Here is a 24,436-nt window from a genome sequence, read left to right on the forward strand (position 1 = left end):
TGTGGTTTTAAACAGTGGGTCATATAGCATATCTTTGTCAGTGCGTTTTGTGATGTTAGGAATTGTTTTTCTGCGCATTTTCGCACTAACTCCAAACGTGCGTACACCACCTCCTGAGCTGGCGTAGGATATGAGCGTGCCGTACGCCAACGTCCATATTGATAAATCTCAAAGTCACCGTGGGTTTGGGTGTACGCAAGGTGTACGCTGGAAATTTGGTGTACGCACTTTTGATAAATGAGGGCCAATGTCACCAAAATGTAATCTGTTTTAACTTTAACCAGTTATATACAATGATCTGATGTTAACTTAGTGAAGAATGTAGAGCAAGACTGTTAGACAAACCAGTGGCAATGTAATGTATGTCAATACTAGTCCAACCTGGTTAACACTACACAAAAAAAAAAAAAAAATTCTCAGTCAATATTTTTGTGTTGTTATCAGAGAAAATAGTCCAACATCATTAAAGGGGTCATGACATGAGAAATCAAATTTGCGATTTTCTCATTTTCATGAGAAAAAAATATGCCGAGAAATTGACGAATAGTTATACATCCCACCATAGGCCCCCGCCCACTGGCATTCAGTCAGGTAAAGTCCCACTGAACTGGAAGTAGCAATTGAGTTTTCTTCAGTGCTGTGACGTATTTCCAAGTAAAACGGAATGTTGAATAGAGGGCAGAATTTTACTCCTCCTCTCCATCCCGCGCTCATTGCTGAATAATGGTTGAAGGGGAGTGGTGAAGCATTTTCAAACTTAAGCCGTCAAACTGCCGTCATCTGAGAAGGAACGCCATTTCCAGACCGGAAGTTACTTTTCAGCTTTTGATTAAAGATTAACAAGACAAAAAAAATATTTTTCTGTATTAACTTGCATGGATTAATTGTTAACCCTAAGACCTTTAATATGTGCTTACAAAGTAAATAGGGTAAATTTTGATTTCATGAGGACTTTAATGTCTGACATTTGCCTACAGTGGATGTTACATTTCATCATGACAAAAGCAAATGGAACCCATTATAATCACTGACGCTGTCTACACTAGATACATTATACTGAAGTGTGACGACAGGACATGGAAGACTGAAAGAACATTCCAGTTTAACCAGCTCATTTGTGTCTTGTAGAGATACAGAGTATCTTATTGCTTAAAGGATGTTCAGATAATGATACTTGAAAACAAGACAACATTTTTTTTTTTTTTTTGTAAGCCAGCATAGCCAAGAATATTCATCTGCCAATGTACCAGTTGGGGAAGCTAGTTGACAACCACAGTCTCCCTGATAAAGCTGACTAAACACTTAAGCAGAAAGTGTTTTGCTATAAGCTAATGTGTTCTCCAAAACAATAGTAGAATTCTCATTTAGAAGATACACACATTCGAAACTTACAGCCTCTCACTTTCAACAATATGGATCAATGACTTTAATGACATCACTCCGCACTTCAGCTTCTCATCAGATTTTCTGTCTATTAAATCATATGCTCTCTAGAATCTAAAGTGTCCCGCCCCCAAATAGACATGGAAGCTATGGCTAAAATCACTTGTCACACTCACTTGTTTACACATTTACTATTTTCTATATGGTGAATGACACATAGCACACTATATAGGGAACAGGGAACTGTTCAGAAAGTTTAAATATGCTTTCCATTAGGGCAAATTAAGTCTGATTTTCACGTTAGTGTCACGTGAACCACCACAGCACGCACACAGTCTGCTCCGGTCCAGAGACACAATAGTGACGATCATATACGCAAGTCAGCGCAGACCACAAAACGTATCTGACCCATTTGAATTCTGCACAGAATGCTATATTTAAAGCGATATGGAGGAGATTAGGAGGAGAAACAGTTCTAGATTAGGAGGAAAATGTGGCTTTACTGAGCTCAATGGCTCTTTTTGAGCTGTGATATAAACAAAAAACACTATTGGCTATTTTAAAAAAGGAGAAGAGCTGTTCGATATGTTCTGCCCTGTCTTTCCGTTTCAGTGGAAATTGCATCAACACGTTGAATAATGCTGCGCTTTCAAGGCACTTCAGTGGGCCTTTAACACACTGCTATCGGTGCTGGTCTTGTCATACAAAGGATTTTCCTTATTTAACAGAATACCTCACACATTCTCGCAAAGACATGACACACGTGCTTGTGTGTTAAAAAAAAGAAATGATTAATGTCGTACTTCTGTCATGACGCAAACCACAAAGCCCAGTTCTTGTGATGATAACAACCTCAGACACTCTCAGAGGAGAAAGAGTCTTAATTTAGCGTCTTAAAGGAGGAATTTTGTAATATGAAAACACTGAGTGCATTTCAATTGCCCAACAGTGCCCTGCAAAATGACTTTACAGGGAAATCTGGTCATCCTAGATGAGATTTCTTGTATATCATATATGTTTAATCTGAAAGGACACTGGGAATGGCATAGGGAACAAGTGTATATGTCAATATATCACTTCACAGGAGGTGGAGAGTGAAACCAATTACCCATCAGTTATTGCACACAACCTCACAACTTCATAAAGTTTGATTAAAATAAATATGAGTGTTTTTTATTAAGCTAAATTCACCTCAGATTTCTAGGTCTCTATTTGTAGTTATAAATCACAGGCCATATTAAACATCACAATCATTATTGAATTAAGGAGTTTCAAATGTGAGTAATTAAATAAACTTAAATATATACACTCTAAAAAATGCTGGGTTAAAAACAACCCAAGTTGGGTTGAAAATGCACTAACCCAACAATTGGGTTGTTTTAACCCAATAGCTGAGTTGTTTTAACCCAGCCATTGGGTTGTCTTAAGCAACATTTAACCCAACCGCTGGGTTAAAACAACTCAACAGTTGGGTAAAATCAACCCAAATGTTGGGTTAGTGCATTTTCAACCCAACTTGGGTTGTTTTTAACCCAGCATTTTTTAGAGTGTACTTGTATTAATTCTATCACACACACACACACACACACACACACACACACACACACACACACACACACACACACACACACACACACACACACACACACACACACACACACACACACACACACACACACACACACACACACACACATATATACAGGTTTTTTATATATTTATTAAAATAAATCAAGAACCACCACGGGTATTATGTGCAGCTATTGAACTAAGTAACATTTATAGAATTATTATAGACTTTAATGGAACAATATTGGAACATTTCGACAAATCATTTTTATTAAAGCCATTTTTCTTTTTTTAATTTAGAGTGATTTACATTTTTTTAGAGCAAGATTTTCACTCTTATGCCTTGTCCTTTCTTCATTGGGAAGCACTCACACACATTATAAACATCTATGTTTAAGGTAGATTACCTCTGTACCTCTCGTTGTTTCATACAGATTACATAATAAGAATATTTGTTCACATTTCAAGCATTCTTTAGACATAAGTAACCAATAGCGTTTCGGTTCTTTTTTGTGACTGGCAGTTCTCATAGACAGAAACGACAAAAGCACAATGATGTGTTATTGTTCATTAATAAAAGTTGGCCTTTTACATGGTTGAATGATGTACTCTTTTCTGACCCAAATGACAGAAAAGTGAAGTTCTTTCAGCTGTTGTAAAAAAAACAACAACAAATGAACGCTAATTCAACATGCCAGAATTTGAATATTAAAAAAATTATAATTTAGAACAATGCCTTGCGACACTCGGCCTGGTGTGCTAAAACACTTCAATATTTCTTACAAAACAATCACAAAACTCGTGACATCTTGGAAAGCTTAGATTAAGTCCACTGGAACCAGGATCATGATTTAAAAGCGCTCCATGTGTCATCTCTAGTTCTGATGTTTTTTTGTTTTCTTTTTTTATGTTTAAACATGCATATTGCATATCTTTATTTTATATATTTTATATGGTGTATTGGTGAAGTAGTATTGATTACTGTTGAGGGAGGGATACACATAAATATTTATATATGCATGTTTATAAAACATTAATTATGATATATGTATAATTATGTACATAAATATATTATATCATCACACTCCAAATTAATCTGTGTGACTCAAGTGCATTCCAAATTGGCTTATTTTTGTCAGATGAAGTGCCCAGGGTGTAGTGAGCACTGTGTGCCCTGTGAAGCAGAACGCGGCTATTGATTGGAACGAGCTGATTGGCCCTTCAAGATCAGAAGAGAATGATTCAGCATGTCAGTGGTCAGACAGTCATGGTATGAAGGCCATGGTTGGAGCTCAGTGGAGTGTCTTTAAAACGCTAAGCTGGAGGAATGAGCTGCCCTTTTTTTGACTGTTGACGTAAATAATGAATGTGTGTTTTTTTCTAATGCTAGAGTAGAGCATTTGAGAGCTGTTGTTAGTAGCCTTTGGCAGATTCTTCATTTCTTCTAAACATCTTATTGCTTAAAAGTACTGACACACAATTAAATATATTAAATATTTTTACAGTATAGCGAAAATATCCATGATGTATTTAATAAAAGCTAATTTAAGTGATACCAATGAAAGCATCGTTAGCATAAAGAAGTTAATAGTAGCACTATTCACATTAATTTTTTTTAAAAATCTAACTTTCACAAGTCCTCAATATTCCTGTAAATAACTGTAACTTCAGGTCATTAAACTTTGAAATAAAAGCTTCTTTAAGGTGATGCGATAAAATATGCATGATGTGACCTCCAGCACGGTTTAGTATGAAAGTGTGTTTGAGGGTGTATGCTGAAGGTCTTAGATGTAAAAAGCTCAAACATGCCAGTTATTTATACATCGCTATGCTTTTTTGACTGCTTGTCAAACAGCTGACCAACAGACGGCAAGTTTCACTTTTGAATCAACATTTGATATTGTCGCACCTAAAGGTCCAGAACGAAAACTATAACATGATGACAGCTACACTACTGTTCAATTTTATGTTTTTGAAAGAAGCCTCACCAAGGCTGCATTAAAATATAGAACAAATACAGTAAAACAGTCATATTGGGAAATATTATTAACATTTTAAATTTTTTAGTATATATTTAATTTTTTTATTTATTCCTGTGATGGCAAGGCTGAATTTTTCATATGATCCTTCCGAAATCATTCTAATACTCTTACCAGTATTTGGTGCTTAAGACACATTTCTTATTCGTGTTGAAAATAGTGTGCTGCTTAATATGTTTGTGGCATGATACATTTTATTTCAATATTCTTTGAATATCAAGTAGAAAAAAAACTTGATGTATCATTGCTAAATGTAATTACCAGTATTCATTTCTTCAAAAAAAATCCCAAACATTTTAATGGTAGTGTATATTAGTGTCCATTCCTATGCACAGTTAATTAACATTTATTTTAAATGTTGAGCTTTAGTTATGACGTGACAAGCCAGACCCACATCAAGATGTTTGGTCTGGAAACTCACCATTGACAGGGCTCAATCCGAGGGGCGGGATAAACGGCTGTCTTTCAAACTCCCTCTGCACGCAATTGGATAGCGCTACAACAAACCCCAGCAACGTCAAGCGGAGCTCGTTCACATATTAAACTTTTGCCGTATCCAGTCAGCAAAAATCAGAACACATCTTCCCTTCTTAAGAATGACTTCAGTGCCGCTCTTTGTTCTTTTCTGAGAGAAAAGCTTAACTCCAAGTCTTCCAGAGTTGCAGTCAAAGCTGATTCGAAAGGCCACCGTTCACCAGTTTCTGTGTTTACTAGAAGCACGCAAGCGCAACTCTGCCGTCATTATGTTAAACCCCGCCCACTGACTCTATACACGATGTGATTGGTCTGACCAGAGTTTGGTTTTTACAGCTCAGAAGGTATTGAGAGTTGCTAGACGATACTTACGGCAGATTAGATTTGCTGCCGCTAGGGTGCGTCTAGATTTCTAGGCTACTTTAGTTATGTTCTGTGATCGTAATGGCTCCATGTGCTTTTAATGTAGGAAGGTTTTTGTCTATATTTATCGTTTATCAGCTGGAAAAATTGCTTTAAAAATTATTCCAACAATTGTGTTCCTTCGTGTCATTACTGTTGTAGTTGTTGTATTGAAATGGCTATTATCTTTAGCCTGGTTTTACCAGACTCTCGTACATTTCATTTGTACATAGAGTCTGGCCACTGTCCATTGACAAGGGTTTATTTTCGCGAAGGCGGGCACCCTGTTGAGGTTTAAAACTATTGGATCTGCCTAGAGCCACTCTGGATCTGCCATAACCAATCGCTAATGTTTGGTCGTGACGTATGTCATGCGCCCTTCGCCTGTTTCACTAATGGAAATCCGACAAAAAAGTACACATGTGCATGCTACCTCAGTAATAAAACTATAGGATAAAACCTAAAACTCATGCATTCGGATTGTGATTTATTCACGGCACGGTGGAGAGGAGAGTTTTGTACATCTTACATACAACATCATTGTATGCTGTAAATAAAATGTCATATGCTTGGTATGATAATAAATGCTGCTATAAATAACGGACCGATTCAAATGTTTAAGTGCTTTTATTTTAATTTGTTTGAGCGGTGATGAAATATTGCTCTTCTAAATACTTGCCAGCATTTTAAGGAAATACAAGTCTATAAATGCATCCTAATAACAGCAAAGCAACCGTGTTCTGCAGTGGTCAAAAATGATTACAAACAGTGAATTTTGAAGTGATATATTGTTGAAAACTCAAGAGATGTGGATTCGGACAGCTGTTACATCAACATGACCTTGCGTATGTCAAAAGCAGTAGGTAATTCGGCCGGGGATTTTTCCGCGGGTGGTGAGAGACGGACGGCAATAAAATAACTGACCAGTCCCTGTAACTTAAATGATGGCAATACCTTCCGACCCCACGAGAAACAGTTACCGTCCGAATAGCTTCAGCCAACTCCTTCATCACTAACGAAGCGATCTGGAAAATCAAACTTTTCCCGAATTTACCCTGTTGGAGGGCCACAACATCATGGCCACCAACAAACCCCAGCAAAGACTGTTATTGCTCCGGCTTTAACTTCTGGATATTCGGCAGCGGTGCCACAATGCAATGAGTGGTTTAGTTTGCATCTTTCTCCGCCGTAAAAATGTGTTCGGAGAAAACCTAAGAATACACCGCAGTCCCAGACGTAGTACTGAAGGAAAATGAAAATTGAGCGGAAGTACGTAGGAGGGCAGAGCCAGGCTATATTATCTTGACAGATAAAAATATTATTGTTATAGTTATAATTTAATGGTGTGGTTTGCAAAGGCTTTGCATTTCCTCCTTGAGTCCAAAGTAAATCTGAAAGACTTTAGTTATGTTTGGTTTAGTTCTGGATCCAAAAGTTACTTTTATCATATTGAACATACACCACAAGAAAAAAAACTGTATTGGCAATGTGGACCCCTTCAAAATTAAACCATATTTCTCTGTAAAAGATGTGAAAGAGACATAAAGAAAAGTCTCTGTGCTAACTCACTATAGTTCATACTATAGAAACCTACAAAAAGGCAAAAGAAAGCCAATTAGTGGATTGTGTAAGTCTCGGGTCATTACCTTTATCCACAGTGAGACTTGAACAGATGGTTCTCAAGTGGGCCTCTAGTAAAACACTGCACGTTCCACTTTTGACAGTCATGTGCATGGCTTTAGCAGTCAACCTCTGATAAAGAGAAAGCCACTGTATTGTAATTGTGGAGATTGTGGTTGTAAAGGCACATATCTAATTAATTAATCTCAAAGGATGTCAAGGACAGACTGAAACATGAGCTCCCAGCATCCTTCACTGTAGTCTACGATTTCTGGGATATCAGCAGCACCAGATGGGGTGACAGTACGTATTAGAGGTGGAAATGCACGACTGGCACTCTGTTTTATCTGTACATCAGCATTATGGTCTGAACTACATCAAACATTGCATCATTTTAAAAAGTGAAGTAAATCGACAATTGACTCAATGAGAGAAAAAGAAAGGGAAGGGAAAACATGTTTAAAACATGACATGTGGAAGTTTACTTTTACAACTCACTTTACTTAGTAAGCTGATGTATTTTTGGGTGAAACAAAACTTAAAGGAACTAAGGATTAAAACATTTCAGAGGAAGTTTTTATAATTGTTTGATATTTAAATAATATATTTATATTTTATATTCATGTAATATAGTAATTATTATATAGATTTGTTTCATCACAATCATTAAAGGGTTAGTTCACCCATAAATTAAAATTCCGTCATTAATTCCTCACCCTCATGTCGTTCGACACCCGTAAGTTCTAACACAAATTAAGATATTGTAGTTAAATTATGATGGCTCAGAAAGACCTTCATTGACTGCAATGTCATTTCCTCTCTCAAGACCCATAAAGGCACTAAAGTCATCTCACAGTGGTTCTACAGTCATTTTATGAAGCGACAAGAATAGTTTTTGTGCACAAAAATCTAAATAACGACTTATGGGCCGCTTAAAAAAAAAGATTAAAACGTTATGAATCAGCATATCGGATTATGATTTAGATCATGTGTCAAACCGCCAGACTGCTGAAATCACGGGACATTGGTGATCCGAATCATAAATCGATACACGTTCAAACGAAAACTTTGTTTTGAAATCGGCCCATCACTATATAAGTCGTTATTTCGTTTTTTTGCACACAAAAACTATTCTCCTCACTTCATAATATTATTGTAGAGCTGTAGTGAGTACAATTATACATAATATAATTTCCACTGTAGTGAGATGAACTTTGTAATTACGTCTTTAGTGACTTTTATGGGTCTTGAGAGAGGAAATGACAATGAAGGCCTGTCTGAGCCATCGGATTTCAACAAAAATACCTTCATCTGTGTTCTGAAGATGAATGGAGGTTCTTATGGGTGTCGAACGACATGAGGGTAAGTAATTAATGACATAATTTTCATTTTGGGGTGAACTAACCCTTTAAGTAAACCATACATTTTTGTGTTGTCAAGTTTCTTTTTACATGTGTCGTCCCTGTCTCTACTCTGCCTCCTTCAGGACACTTTTACACAGTTTTTGACTAAGAAGCTTTCATAATATTAATATAGGGGAGATTGGGGCTGTTTGTATTATTAATAATACAGATTTGCAAGTTGAATGGAAGGCGGTCTGGTGGAGTCTAGATATTTTACTTTATAAAGTTTTAAATATGAATATTTTTCTTACAAAAACCCATTGATTCACTTTAGAAGAATTACTTTTATAATGGATGAAAACAAAAGTTTATTATATAATACCTTTATTTCGAATTTTTGGGCTGTCCTTTACTGTCATTATAAAGCTTGGATTAGCCAGGAATTTTTTTCATATAACTCCAAATATATTCATCTGAAAAAAGAAAGTCATATACACCTAGGATGACTTAAGGATGCGTAAAACATGGGGTAATTCTCATCCTTTTAAGGGTTTTAGAATATTTAAGTTTTTATTGTCATATTATAGTTATAGTACTTTACAAATAAAAATTAAATACTCAATTTCTGTCATATCAAATTTTTGATTAAGATTAAGCTTAGTAATGTCAGTGTTTTATGATCTTAAATATTTTGTGGGTCTTTCTTGAGAAAGTTTGGGAATGCTGACTTAAAAACAATAATTTCTGGGTTATTTGGCAACCCAGCACTGGGTAAAATTGGACAGAACACATTGGGTGATTTTTACCTAGCTTTTTTTTTTTTTTTTTTTTTTTTTAACAGTGCTTGACAGAAACATTTCATATACAATATTTTTTTATTCAATGGCAAGTCAGTCTCTTACAATCATACAATATTAGAAAAAGAAAAAAACCCTCTAAGAATCAAAACCTTTAGTAAATGTAAACTTGACAGTAGCTGCAGTACAGCCAATGGAAATCTGGCCAGTGGAAGAAAACTGGTATCAGTAGACTGTTTCAGTTCATTAAATGAAATGTCAATCTTTTATATTTGTAACATTTTTGAAAAATGGCAGCTTTAGTGCCATCTCGTCTGTCAGACATTTAAGTTTCAACAGTCAAACATATTGCACGACCACCGCTGCAGTAGTTGCTGGAGATATATATGACAACTTTGTTACATATGACAGGATGTCGCATCGTGTTTCAGATCTGATTGCGCCTCTTACTGACGGCCGTGAAACTTCTCTGGTGGCGCCGGCGTGTCCTTCGGCTGTTGTTCCAAGAAGATATTAGCCATGACATACATATAAACAAAAAAGAGACTACACACATTTTCCTCTTTGTTAAGTAATAATTTGATACATACGATAATACAAAGCTTAATTTCGTTCAGGAATTTCCCCCTCAGGAAGTTTTCTCTCAGAGCAAAGCACAAAATTTCTGTTGACAAACGTATCCTCCAGTTTTAACCAGTTTAGCACAGACTACCCAACAGTTGGTTACACTGACCCTGTGCCGGTTCGGTATGTGAGGGGTTCATCATTTGTATTGTAAAAGTAAAAAATATAAAATAACCGAATACAATGACCTGAACTGCGCATTTAGGTAAAAATGAAATAACCAAGCTTTTTTAGAGTGCAGTAATAGACATCAGACACACAAAAGCAAAGAAAACAACATATCCTTTCTACATTAAAAATTAAATAATGTTTTTTGGGGGGTTTTTTTGTAATAGTTACAAAGCTTTCAACTGTTAGTTAAGAAAATAAAATATAGAAGCAAGCTTTTATAAGTGTAAAAATACAGCCTTATAGGCTTGATATTGGGGTTTATTTAGATATATTATGCGAACCTACTCGTCCCTGTTCCCCTTTTTATTATTTTTCATATATCCAGGGCAAACGGTTCATACAGAGAGCTCATCATGTGAGTACAGCAGAGCATCATTAACTCTGTCGTCGTGCTGCTAGTGAGAGTTTCATCCATGCACTTAGATGCTTCACAGAATGGCATTACAGTGTTGAGTGAATGGAGCTTGACTTGTAGATAAAGCAGATTACAGCGCTTGCCCTCTTTGCCTGCCAATACGATTAACTCACAGCTCACCATCCTGCTCGCTGCTTTTTAGACAATTGCAATTACTATAATGTTGTACTGGTTAGTATGTGTATATGACAGAATCCCCCTTCGCCAGCTCATCTCGGCTATTAGAAAATAAATTCAATCCTAATGGGGAGAGATGAGATTACAGAGAAAGAACGGATGTCGTGCAACAGGGCATTTTGGGTCATTTTGTGGGTGTGTGTGTGTGTGTGTGTGTGTGTGTGTGTGTGTGTGTGTGTGTGTGTGTGTGTGTGTGTGTGTGTGTGTGTGTCACAAATGATGAGATTGATGGAGCAGATGATGCATCTGTGCATCGGACTGTAAATGTTTTCAGAACAAAATGTCCAGAACAATGTGGCCATATCCAATCTAGATGTTTTTTTAATGTTTCATCACAATATCACAATATGTGATGCCAAACTGTTAAAATGTATTTTTTTCTATTCAATCTTCAGAAGATTTCTAATTGGATTTTCTATGAAAATTAAGTTAAAAGAATGTTGATGTATCCCATTTCGACATGTCCCTCAGTTTTTTTTAAAAACAAGCAATATGAGTTGCACCTGAATAAATATTAAAACATTATAGCTACTTAATTATTACAGACTTAAATATTATGCAGCTATAATATTAAAACATTATAGCTACTTAATTATTACAGACTTAAATATTATGCATGTGGTAGTGTGAATAGTAAAAAAAAATTTAATAACTTTTGTACAATATGTATAATACTTAAGTTTATATTAAGAAACTTATCCGATATTATTCTCATTATTCTAAAAATGTTATAACAATTTCCAAATGTTCAAAATCCCATGTTTAATCTGACACTTTGCATTTTTAAAATGTGAATGTTTGAACTGAACAAATTAATATATTTAAAATTGCCTAATCCATCCAGAGCATTCATACAAGATCTTTCGCTCTTTGGCCACTAGATGGTGCTGCGTTTCAACTATAGTCAAATTGAAATGTAGCCTAGAAATCTAGACGCACCCTAGCGGCAGCAAATTTAAGTGTCATCATCTTGATGTGGGTCTGGCTTGTCAGGCTAATTGAAATGTGCTTCAAAACCTTGAATGTTTCTTGAATTCATTTCACGAATCAACAGGATTTACTCATCAAGAGGATACAAATCAGCACTAAATCTTGGTACTGGAAATAATGATGTTTTCATGATCTTTCTCTTTTTAGCAAAGTACATCGGCTGCTATGTAGATGACATACAGAAACGGGCTCTTAGAGGGGTGTCCTTTTTTGACTACAAAAAAATGACTGTCTTCCGTTGCCAGGACAACTGCGCTGAGAGGTATGTAGACTGAAACTTTTTATCTCCATACATGTATGCTCACACATTTGCATCACAATGACGAATTTCTTTTGACTGCTGTTGTTTATATACTCAGATAATTATATTTTCTGTGCTCTAACCTCAAAATAAATGCCATGACAGAAACCTTTCATGAAGACATTATTTAGTATGTTTATTAAGATGCTTTATTAAGTATCTTGATAGCCATTAGCATATATCCGTCCCCAATAATGCAAGTGATTTCAAGTTTTACTATTATTTTAAGAGAACATTTCCTCCCCTCAATGTTGGGAAAACCTCACCTACAACACACCCAAAAACAACCCACACAAATGCTCATGTTATCATGTACAAATACCCATTATGAAAACATATAATTGCTTTCAGTTAATGCCCCTTCACTGACAAGCACATTACACTAAGTCCCCGAGTTAAACTTGTTTGCCTGTCCTTTGTTTAGAGGGGAGAGTTATCAGATGTTATGCCCTTTCCTCTGATGATCACTAAGATTTGAGTTTAAGATTAAATCACATTCCTTTTCAGCTTGTGTGCTCACCAGTAACTAACTTAAAGGCATAGTTCACCCTGAAATGAATGTCTTTCCAAACCTGAACACCTGAAATCCTTGGAACACAGATTGGGAAATACTGAAGAACTCTACCGATTTTCCTGTGAAATTACAGTGAATCAGAACCAAAGCTAAAAACTATTGCAAAACAACAATTAGATTATGACTCATGCAATGTATTCAGTTTTTTTCAGAAGCCATATAATGCATTTAAATATAAATATGCATTATTCACAATTAAATATGATCTTTTAAATTAATTGGTTTATCAGTGATTAATTTACACTTTTAAATTTAGACTCATATATCCTCATATGTATAAGTTGTGTTGAGAACATATATATATATATATATATATATATATATATATATATATATATATATATATATATATATATATATATATATATATATATATATATATATATATATATATATATGATCGATGACATGTATTATAGGAGCAACGGTTAGAGTTAAAAAAAAAAGAAGTCTGTTCTACTGAAGAAACAAACACACCTACATCTTGGATGCCCTGGGGTAAGCAGATAAACATCACATTTTCATTTTTGGATGAACTATCCCTTTAAGTTCTATCTTGTTAGCACTCTTGCTTCCTTCCTCTTTCCTCAGTTTCTCTACCCTGCTTGCTTCACACGTTTTTAACGCTACATACCTATTAACATGAATACACTAAATAATATGAGTGTGTGCTTTGGAAAAGCCAGTACACAATCCTTTATTTTCTTTCCTCCTCTGATCAAAATAAGGCCTAATAATCTGACAACATGCATTATGTTTGCATGAGCTGTATATTTTTTTGTTTACATTTTTATTTAATCTAATTTAAGTAGTATGTAACTTTCCTTAAAATGTAATTCATTAAAAAAAATATATAATTAATTATTGCCAGTTTTGCATGTATTTTTGTTGTAAATAAACTTAAAGAGAAGATTTAACATCGACAAAAGCAAGTGTTGATTGTTCTCAAGTCAAGAGGAAGTTCCAGACTCTCTCGTGGACTGAAGGTTTGCCAGAATCGTGTTTAAAAGGACAGGCTCTGTATTATGGACAATGAAGCTTTGAAGCTTTAAACTGGGGGTTCATGCATAGAGGACTATGCAGCTGTTTACAGAACTTTCAAAGATGTAAGAACTTTCTGGTTGAAGGCTGAAGAGCACGCTAAAGGGAATTCCCCCAAAAATATACTCGCTCTTCTGTCGAACCATAGAATTTCATATTCACAATCAATGCTTCTGTTCAGCTAACTTTTTTGCTCAGTAGTTATACTGCATTAATGAGGTCTAAAACCACTATACACCACTTTTCTTGCCAACAGCAGGGCAAAACCTTCCTTTTTCCAAAAGTGCATGTAGTTTATACTCTCTATACAGTGCATTAGCTGTATTGAAACCCATTTCGTATGCCGGATGGTATGATCTCAATTTGAGGGATAGGAACATTGCTGGGAATTCTTCCAAGTGTCAGAACAATAAACCACATTATTTCTGCTGTTTTCAAGAGATGTATCTACATGCGCACACCCATGTGTATCAACGAATGCCTCCGTCTAAAGGAAATTGTGGTGCACATATTATACTTCCCCTTGAACAGTGTGACCTGCTCAAAGGCACAAATGTGATAGTTCATGAAACACCTCTTTTTGAACACACAACTTAATATGTTTAAGTTCACACCCAATATATAGGCTACATCATTAAGCAGTGAAGATATATGCAGCAGAGTTGTATTGTTTTTGTTTATTGTTGCTCATTTTTCTCTGTGTATTTCAAGTCAGCATAATTAATATTCACCCTATACATTTCTAAACACGTACTATAGATCTCATTGTAAACAATTTGTCTGTGCATATGTTTCATTTAAATTTAAATTTTACCTTGAAATATTTAATCACAACATTGTAATTTGATCTTCCGAAAAAAAAAAACTTCTCTGGTGAAATATGCAGGACTTCTCATTCTCAGGACGATCATTTAGTCATTTAAACTTACACTGTAAAAAAATATTTAGAAAAAAAGTTACCTGGTTGCCTTAAAATTTTGAGTTCATTGAAATTAAAATTTTGAGTTAATACAATGAACATTTTTGGAGATTCGACAACCTTTATTAAAATATTATTAAAAGATGTTGTAATCATATTGGGTAATTGTGTGTGTTTTATTTCTGATGATGCAGTGAAACATGCCAAATAGTGCTATTTTCATGATTTATCACATTTTTTATGTGGTTCAGATACAAAAATATTTTGAGTTTCTATTTATTAAACAAATTTCCTTCATTGTATCAACTCAAATTTTTAATTTCAATAAACTTAAAATTTTAAGGCAACCAGGTTACTTACTTTTTTAAGTTAAACCAACAAAAAACACCACAATTTTTTTACAGTATACCCCTAAAGCTCACTTTCATCTTCCACCACTTTTGAGGGCAACAACAACATCTCAAAATCCAATCAACCACCGATGTATAGAACCAAGTTCCCACCCTACATTTCTTATTTCAATCAGATGTACTTTACAATACAGAAGAAACGATATGTCTAGTTCTGTCATGAAACTCTAGATGCCGTAGGCTGATGGGTCCTTAACGCAAACTGATCATATTCACAGCATTAACTACTTGGCACAAGCTGATTGGTTCATCTCGCATCTGCAGCAAATGAGCATGCTGCTCAACATTTAAATGGCTGGTAAACAGTCACTATAGCAGCTTGCTTTCAGAGTCTAAAACCCTCCACCTTCCCCAGCTCCACCTGTATGGTCAATTCAAGTCAACTTTATTTATATAGCCCTTTTACAATGACGATTGTTTCAAAGCAGCTTCACAGTAAACAGGACAATATTGCAACAAAATTTGATTCGGTTGTACAGTCGGTCTGGAGAAAACGGTGATGTTATCAGCTCATTTCAATTTATCATATAGCGACAATGTTGGAAGATCAGTATTATAGTTTATACAATTAATTAAGACATAATAAATTAATTTTATTTGGATATTTAGTTGAACAACTTACATCAATTTTTTGTGTCCCTATAGATCTGCTATGGGTAATTTATACTATGCGATCAGTGCAGCAGCAGTATGTCTTACATACTCACAGCAGTGTATCAGCGAATGTATTGGCAGTATGAAGAGGCATATACAAACATATACATTTTAAAAGTTTGTATAATATTCACAGGATTTGTATGCACCCTGGTTGCATGCAACTGCAACACTGTCATTTTCAAATACAAATGTGTTCTGTTTAGTATTTTCCTCTAGAAATTTAAATGTCTCTGCATATATTTTTGCACATTTTGTGCATGTTTTGGGCCCAATTTTAGATAAGAATTAGATTTTTTTTATTATCAAGAAACGGGATCATGAGCAGGACTTCATATTGTATTGCTTCACATGCATCACAGCTCATGTCAGATCATTCAGTGGCAGTCCAGTGCCCTGACATCGCAGTGAACTAAAAGCATAATAAAGATGTTTTTTTCTTTATCCTTTGTTATTAGGGGTTATCTTTATGCGGGTCTGGAGTTTGGAGCCGAGTGCTACTGTGGCCATAAGATCCAGGCGCCCAACGTGTCAGAGAGTGAATGTAATATGGAATGTAAAGGGGAGAAGAGTAACCTCTGTGGGGGACCTAATCGACTGTCCATATACAGGCTGGAGCTGAGCCAGGAGTCGGCCCGCCGATGTGAGTACCCTGACACACAGATACACTTACACATGTTCATCAGCAAGCTTACATGAGACAGGCTCACAGATATGGCTCGACATTTGGATGTTACTTTCAGGAGAGCGGAAACACACATAAATACAAAGTTCTGTCATGAAACTCTTAATGGCACAGGCTGATGGTTCTAATGCAAGCTGATGATAATTACAGCATTAACTACTTGACACAAGCTGATTGGTCCACGTTCTATCTGCAGCCAATGAGCTGGTTACATGGACTAAAGCAGTTGCAGCGCACTTCAAAGTTCCTCTAAAACCCTCCACCTTCACCAGCTTCACTGTTATTGATATATGCTATTTGTGCAGCAGCAGTAAATCTTACTTGCAGCAGCGTATTGGCACATGTATTGGTTACTGTACTTGCTCTCCAGCAACAGCAATAATAAAATCAACAGTAGCAGCAGCGTAGCATATCTATTCCGCCAAGACCAAACACATTAAAGAGATAGTTCACCCAAAAATGAAAATGTTAAGTTTATCTGCTTACCCCCAGAGCAACCAAGATGTAGGTGTGTTTGTTTCTTCAGTAGAACTCAAATGAAGATTTTTTAACTTGAACTGTTGCTCCTATAATGCATGTCAATGAGTTTTGTTTAGAATTACACCCCACTGACATGCATTATACGAGCAACGGTTGGAGTTAAAAATCTGCATTTGTGTTCTACTGAATAAACAAACACACCTACATCTTGGATGCCCTGGGGGAAAGTAGATAAATCACATTTTCATTTTTGTTTGAACTATCCCTTTAACATTGTCATATCCATTATCATGCTAACAATCTTCCAAGAGGTGTCATGATAGAACTGTTTTTATTGATAAGACCAACTAGTTTTTTTAAACGAGACTTTACAATAAGGTTAGTTGACATACTAACAAGGAACATTATTTCTACAGTATGCACTAATGCATCAATAATGCACAATCAAGTTCCCTTTCAGTCGGTCACGTTCGATGTACGTCGGACTTAGACCGACGAATTGGGATCACTTCTGGGAGCCCCTATCAGCTTCGAGATTTAGAAAACGGGCCAATGAACATTGGTGTGCGTGCTTTGCATATCGCGCCCCACTGCGCGGGTATAAAGCAGAAGCGATCACCACACACTTTTGTCATTCACTTCGGAGCCGAACGGCGTTGATGAAGTATCTGACTGCCTGCTATCTAGCAAGAGAGAGAGAGAAAGCGTGTGCCGGGGGAAATTGCTCTTGTGTTGGCCAGACGGCACATGACAGCCGACCGCGATCTCACTGCTGCTGAGAGAGCTGCTGTTTTCACAGCAAACTGAGCAAATTGCACTTTACACACACACACACAACACACAGTTGGTTCGGTGGGCGTGTTCCTTTTTCTGGTGAGAGCAGAAAACAGGCTGCACACAAAACCTGTTTATTTCTGCCGCGGTCAATCCCTGGGTGCTTCAACACCTAAAAGAGCAAATTTTCCTCACAAAAAGAGCTACACGGGTGATGTGCCGTCCTTTTCAGGATGTCTTTCCACCCGTGCGTTTCTGGATGCGGTCGTTCCCTTGCCCCCTGACGGTCACAAGCGCTGTATCACATGCCTGGGCTTAGAGCACGCTGAGGCGGCATTTGTGGATGGTTTGTGTTCTCACTGCGGGAACATGACTATCTTGCCGCTTAGGTCAAGACTCGCCTACCTCCAGGAAGGTGGAGTCCCCTTACCCCTAGCTCGATCTAGGTCTATTCCTTCCCAGCAGAATAGACCTACTTTGATGGTGACCTGAGGATCACGTTTAGGGCAAACCCGTCGAGTGAGCCTCCGCTGGACCCTAATCCCTCACAAGCGCCGCAACCGGTTGTGCTTCCGGGGGACCCCATCGGCCCCCACATGCGCGGCCGACTGTGTCTTTTGGGGCACCCGCGGATGAACAGATGTCGATCGCTGCATCGGAGGGGTTGATTCGGCTGTACTGCAGTACAGATTCGGCTGTACTGCTTCCCTCTGGGAGAGTGGCAACGGTCGAGTCAGACCCGGAGTTGACAGCTATGCTTTCCCGGGCCGTCGAAAAGGTTGGGCTTGAGTGGAACCCTCCACCACGTCCCGAACCTTCTAGGTTGGACGATTGGTTTCTCGGGGCGGGCTGCGCTGGTTCTCAGCGTCAAGCATATTTCCAGTTCCCCAGCATGGCGGACCCTGTCGAGTCCTCCGCAATCCACGGCAGTCAGACATGGCGGAGCGTCTGACGCCAAGTCTAACACTTGTATGCAGTGTGGAACTTGTGTTAGGCTGGGTTCCATATGTAGTGACCCCCACACCGGTCCCATATGTGTATTCTCCACGGTACGGCTCCCTACGGCGAGCACGTGTCTTTCCCTTGGAAGAGCCCGCTCTGCCGTCTCAGTGTGGTGACTGTCCCCCGCCCAGCTGGGCCGGGGCCACCCCTGGGACTCCCTTATGTAGAACTGCCTACGGTCAGTCCATACGAGTATTTCCACATGGTATCCCCTTTCGGGGTAGTGTGGCTTCCGCAGCGGCCTCCAGGGGCACACTTTCCCAGCGTTATCCAATAGTCCACTGTTTGGGTCTTGTGGGATGGCAGTGTGACTCTCCCTGCAGGAAATTTCCCACCCGCTGAGACGGGGTCCGAGGGACTCCGGCAGGGTGCTGGAAGTGGTAGTAACTGTGGCGTTTTTCATAGGGATCCCAATTCGTTAGTCTAAGTCCGACGTACATCGAACGTGACCGACTGAAAGGAAACGTCTCGGTTACGTATGTAACCCTCGTTCCCTGAAGGAGGGAACGGAGACGTATGTCCCATCGCCACAGTTGCTGTACCATCACTGCAGTTCGAGCCACGGTTCGGCTCCTCTGTGAAAAACAACAGTGCCTGGTGATCGCTTCCGCTTTATATCCGCGCAGCGGGGCGGGGTGCGATATGCAAAGCACGCACGCCAATGTTCATTGGCCCGTTTTCTAAATCTCGAAGCTGATAGGGGCTCCCAGAAGTGATCCCAATTCGTCGATCTAAGTCCGACGTACGTCTCCATTCCCTCCTTCAGGGAACGAGAGTTACATACGTAACAGAGACCTTTTTAACATTGGTTTTGCACTGTGATTTAAATGAACAATCAATGAACAATTGTATTTTTATTAACTAACATTAAAAAAGGTTAATAAATGCTGTAAAAAATATATAGCTCTTATGTTTGCAAATGATACCTTACTGTACTGTAAATTATCGGTCTTGTTTATCGTCAAGCCGTTTTAATAATCACAGCAGGGTAGCACAGGGCAAATGACTCCCCACCATTGATCTCTTTAGGGAGTTGTTTTCATGAATGATTTCTACTCTATTTCTTTGTGGTTGAGGAAATCTCTCTGATGCATATTTGAGGATTTCCCATTCTCATTAATTTGTGTGTTTAGTATAGCTTAGAACATTTCCAGTATTGTTTAGCTGTTTCTCACAGTATTTATTTTGTGAGAAACAGCTAAACAGAGACACCTACGCGTTGCGGCTTTACATGCCTTCGTCAGGGTGTGACACCCTGACGAAGGCATGTAAAGCCGCAACGCGTAGGTGTCTCTGTCACCAATTTTTTAAATGCTTAAGCCATGAAAAAATAAAGGCTTTTTAACTTTCTCAATATACCCATCGAGTGCCTTGGACTACTTTTGCATTTCAAAAACTAATGTTGGACGTTCGATAGAGTATTTCTGTGTCAAAAATACTCCTTCCGGTTTCTCACAAGTTTCAGAGAGTTTTTTTCGAGTATGGGTCGACTTGACGTTAAAAGATCGGAAGGTCCTTGTATGGGGCTCTTCTCCCGGTAGGGTGCGCGCGCGCGTGACTAGAGCGAGAGAGGAAATGCACGCTGTAAACACTGCTCAGCTGCAGATCCAGTCATCCGTGAACACTAATGTCGGTTATAGTCCGTGCCGCGCTCCACTTCATTCCTCCACTTTGACAATGAACTTTGAAAACTGCTTCAAATGTCTGTGCTGTGCTTATCGTCGCGTATGTAAACATCAGTAAACGACACGATTGCGTGCTTCGTCATTCAAATGCACTAACGGACTTCATTGCTGTTCTATGTAACTTATAACGTTACACTACTCTGACGTGGAAAACCGTTTTGCTTGCTACTAAGGTTTGGTCGCATACAATAGTCCATAAACCGAATCATGTCATGTTGACAGGCCTCTAAATACAGTACATACCACAGAGACGGACGTCCTGCTGTTGCTGTTTCTATTTCAGCCTCCGAATTAGATTCTGGATCACTATTAGCTGAGATAGCTGAGATGGGTTTCTCCACGCTTGAGGACGTCACCGCTTTGCGCATATGTCATTCTTTAGCTCCGCCCACACGATACACCTTCAGGCGCTCGGTTTTTTCCGGAAAGACTCGGTACAGCCCATATTTCTTTTACAAATATAATAAAACGAAAGACTTTTCGGAGATATGAAGGATGCAATACTACTCTAAGGTACTCAAGATTGACATGAGATTGACTGAAACTGAGTGTTTCACCCCCCCTTTAAAGCAATCAAATGTACAATAACATGGAGTCTTCTGGCTATTGAATGTTTTAATTGGTTAGGACTAATGAGTTTACTTTAAACACAGATAGCAACGTGTGGCGTTCAGGTCTCACCTGAGCACCCAGATGATGACAACGTAAATGACAGTTCAATTTATAGAAATCGTTAAAATATTCCATGTGAATATGGCTCAACAACATTAATGGTATGAAGCGATGAGAATAATTTTTGTGCGCAACCCCAAAAAATACAAACAAATAAAAAAGTAAAGACAATGCTGTGCTTCCAGGTTCTATGTCAGAATGTTGGCTCATTATTGGCCGATGCTGGTCACATGAGCACCACGACCCATGCATGTGATGCTGACGCAGTAGCTGGCCAATAATTAGCTGCCATTCTGTAGTCACATGGACTATATTAACAATGCCTTTACTACTCTTCTGAGCCTTGAAAGTTGTAATGACATTGCAGATTTGATCAGAAATATGTTCATTTGTGTTCCGAATATGAACAAAGGGTTTATAGGTTTGGTATGACATGAGGGTGAGTAATTAATGACAGAATTTTGGGGTGAACTAACCTTTTAAGCATTTGATCATAGCAATATTTGCACTCATGTCATGTTTATTTATGTACCACTTTAAACAATAGATATTTAAAAGCAAACAGCTTCATAGTGTTAAACATGAAAAACAGTATCAGTGTGTCTTTCAATTAGAATTACAAATACAAAAGTCTATCATGAAACTATAGATGGCGCAGACTAAAAGGTCCTTAACTCAGTCTGCTTGAAATCACATCATTCTATATAGAGCACTTCTGATGCAGCTCGCTTTCAGAAATCCTCCACCTTCCCTAGCTCCACCTGTATAGATCTGCTGCGGGTAATAGATGTAACTATATTGTGCAGCAGCATGTCTTGCATGTCTACACAGCAGCGTGTCATGTTAGATCTGCAGTAGTCCTTTATTCATAAATTGTGAACTAATTACTCTTGAACTTACTCATTCACACTTTGAATCTCACTTAGTGTTTAGAGCCGTTCACAGCTGGCATGATAAAACAAAAAAACCCCAGAGAAACCACCGATGAGATTTTCACAAGCAAGCGACATTCATAGTTCCTTTCTAAAAGTGCTAAAATGTGATTGTTATAGTCATTTTAACATTTAACAAAAATCTTGTACTTGTTTATTTGGCTATTAAGATGGGAGTGCCATCTTCAAAGGATGTTTCAAGAGGCCAGATAACGTGACCCTGGCGCTTCCTGCTAGTGCTGTTATTCAGAACATGTCAGTGGACAAGTGTGTTGACATGTGCACAGAGAAAGTGAGTATGTACAGTATTGCATGATGTGAGTCTGCTATTTCTCATTCTACTGAGTTTATTTGAGTCCGTCTTCTATTATATCTCCCTTTGTCTGGCATAGGAATACTCTCTGGCTGCCTTGGGTGGTGAAAAATGTCACTGTGGGTTTCCCACTCCTCTCTTTACTCTGCATGAGCGTGAGGATGAGGAAATGTGTCTCCAGCGATGTGTAGGGGAAGACTTTGAGAGCTGCGGAAACACTGACTTCTTTGTAGTGTACCAGACCCAAGTGCAAGGTAACATAACCCTGTTTGCACTAAAACCAACGCACAGGCATCACACAAGTATTTCTTTCATGCGGTTTGATGATTTAGGTTTAGAACAAACATGTCAGGGCACAGAAGCACGAAAATAGCCCCGCTTGTATTGCTTTTGTGGCTGCTTATCACTAATAAACACATTTGCAAAATTTACACTTGCTCTTTGTTGAGTGAGCAAAAAAAACCTGTGAATCCTTTATAACAGTTTGCTTTCTTTTCATGAGTGCTCAAATGTGAAATGGATTGTAGATATCTCTAAATGCATGATGTATATACAGTATATGTATATAGATATACGCATATGCATGATATCATTAAATGCATATCAGTAAATGCACACTTGCAACACCTAAATTATGCAACTGCTCTTTAGTGCAAGCAGAGCCTTCTTCCGAAACACAAGCATGCAATAAACGTCTCAGGTTACGTATGTAACCCTAGTTCCCTGAGGGAACGAGACGCTGCGTCGAAACGCTGTGAGAACGCCTCTGCGTTAATGCGTCGTGAAGCGCCTGTAGAACCATTCCATCGGAAAAAAGATCGATCGTCGGCGTGATGACGTCATCGACCGGAAGCTATAAAACGTCCGTGAAAACAAACAGGAACTAACTTCTGATAAAGCCTGAAGTAAGTGATCACGGACACGCCGGGAGTATGGCAGAGCGACGCAGCGTCTCGTTCCCTCAGGGAACTAGGGTTACATACGTAACCTGAGACGTTCCCTTTCGGGGAACTCGAGCTGCGTCGAAACGCTGTGAGAACGCTTATACCCACATCGCCATAGGACCAAGTGTCTCGTATGTGTGAAACCGAAGCGCACACGGTTACGAGAGAACCTGCGCCCCTACTGTAGATGCCAGGTCTAGCTCGTAGAACCTGACGAAGGTAGAAGGAGACGACCATCCGGCCGCGTTACATATATCATGGAGGGAAGCCCCCGACAAAAGTGCTTTAGAAGCAGCCATACCCCTGGTAGAATGTGCCCGGACAGCCAAAGGAGATGGCTGCCCGGCAGCTTCATAAGCAAGTGAAATGGCCTCGGCCACCCACTTGCTCATCCTCTGCTTGGATACAGGAGCCCCCTTCTTAGGGGGTCCGAAGCAAACAAATAATTGTTCAGTCTTTCTCCACAGGGCAGCTCTGTGGACATAAGTATCCAGTGCCCTCACCGGACACAGCAGATTTAATCTTTCCTGGTCTGACGTCAAGAATGGAGGAGGACAGAAGGCTTGTAGAGTGATGGGGCCCCGTGGGCTCGTAGGAACCTTGGGGACATAACCCGGCCTGGGATGCAGAAATGCTTTCACCATCCCAGGCGCGAACTCTAGACATGAGGGCCCTACTGACAGGGACTGAATATCTCCTATCCTTTTAAGGGATGAAATGGCCAAAAGGAAAATAGTTTTCAGGGTGAGGAACTTATCCGAAACCTCCTCCAAAGGTTCGAACGGAGGTCCGGACAAGCCCCTCAAAACAATGGCCAAGTCCCATGCCGGGACCCTCGAGTGCATAACTGGCCTCAACCTTAATGTGCCACGAAGGAAGCGTGTAATTAGAGGGTGTCTTCCCAAAGACACTCCACTGCAAGGGACGTGGACAGCGCCCAAGGCCGCCACGTACACCTTAAGTGTGGAGGGGGTCAACCCTGCAGAGAACCTTTCCTGCAGGAACTCCAGCACTGTACCAACCGGGCAGTTAACTGGATCCCACTG

At 38.7% G+C, this 24,436-nt stretch overlaps 1 protein-coding gene across 1 annotated transcript in view; it reads left to right on the plus strand.

Annotated features, from left to right (window-relative positions):
- wscd2 (WSC domain containing 2) overlaps positions 1-24,436 on the plus strand; it is an 81,363-nt gene that overhangs the window by 43,146 nt on the left and 13,781 nt on the right. The window contains exons 5-8 of the mRNA XM_067439270.1: positions 12,152-12,266; positions 16,362-16,546; positions 22,304-22,425; positions 22,526-22,700. Of these exons, the coding sequence (XP_067295371.1) occupies positions 12,152-12,266; positions 16,362-16,546; positions 22,304-22,425; positions 22,526-22,700 (597 nt within the window). The remainder of the gene's footprint in view (positions 1-12,151; positions 12,267-16,361; positions 16,547-22,303; positions 22,426-22,525; positions 22,701-24,436) is intronic.

This window comes from Pseudorasbora parva, chromosome 3 (assembly GCF_024679245.1).
Source record: "Pseudorasbora parva isolate DD20220531a chromosome 3, ASM2467924v1, whole genome shotgun sequence".
NCBI classification, from domain to species: Eukaryota; Metazoa; Chordata; class Actinopteri; order Cypriniformes; family Gobionidae; genus Pseudorasbora; species Pseudorasbora parva.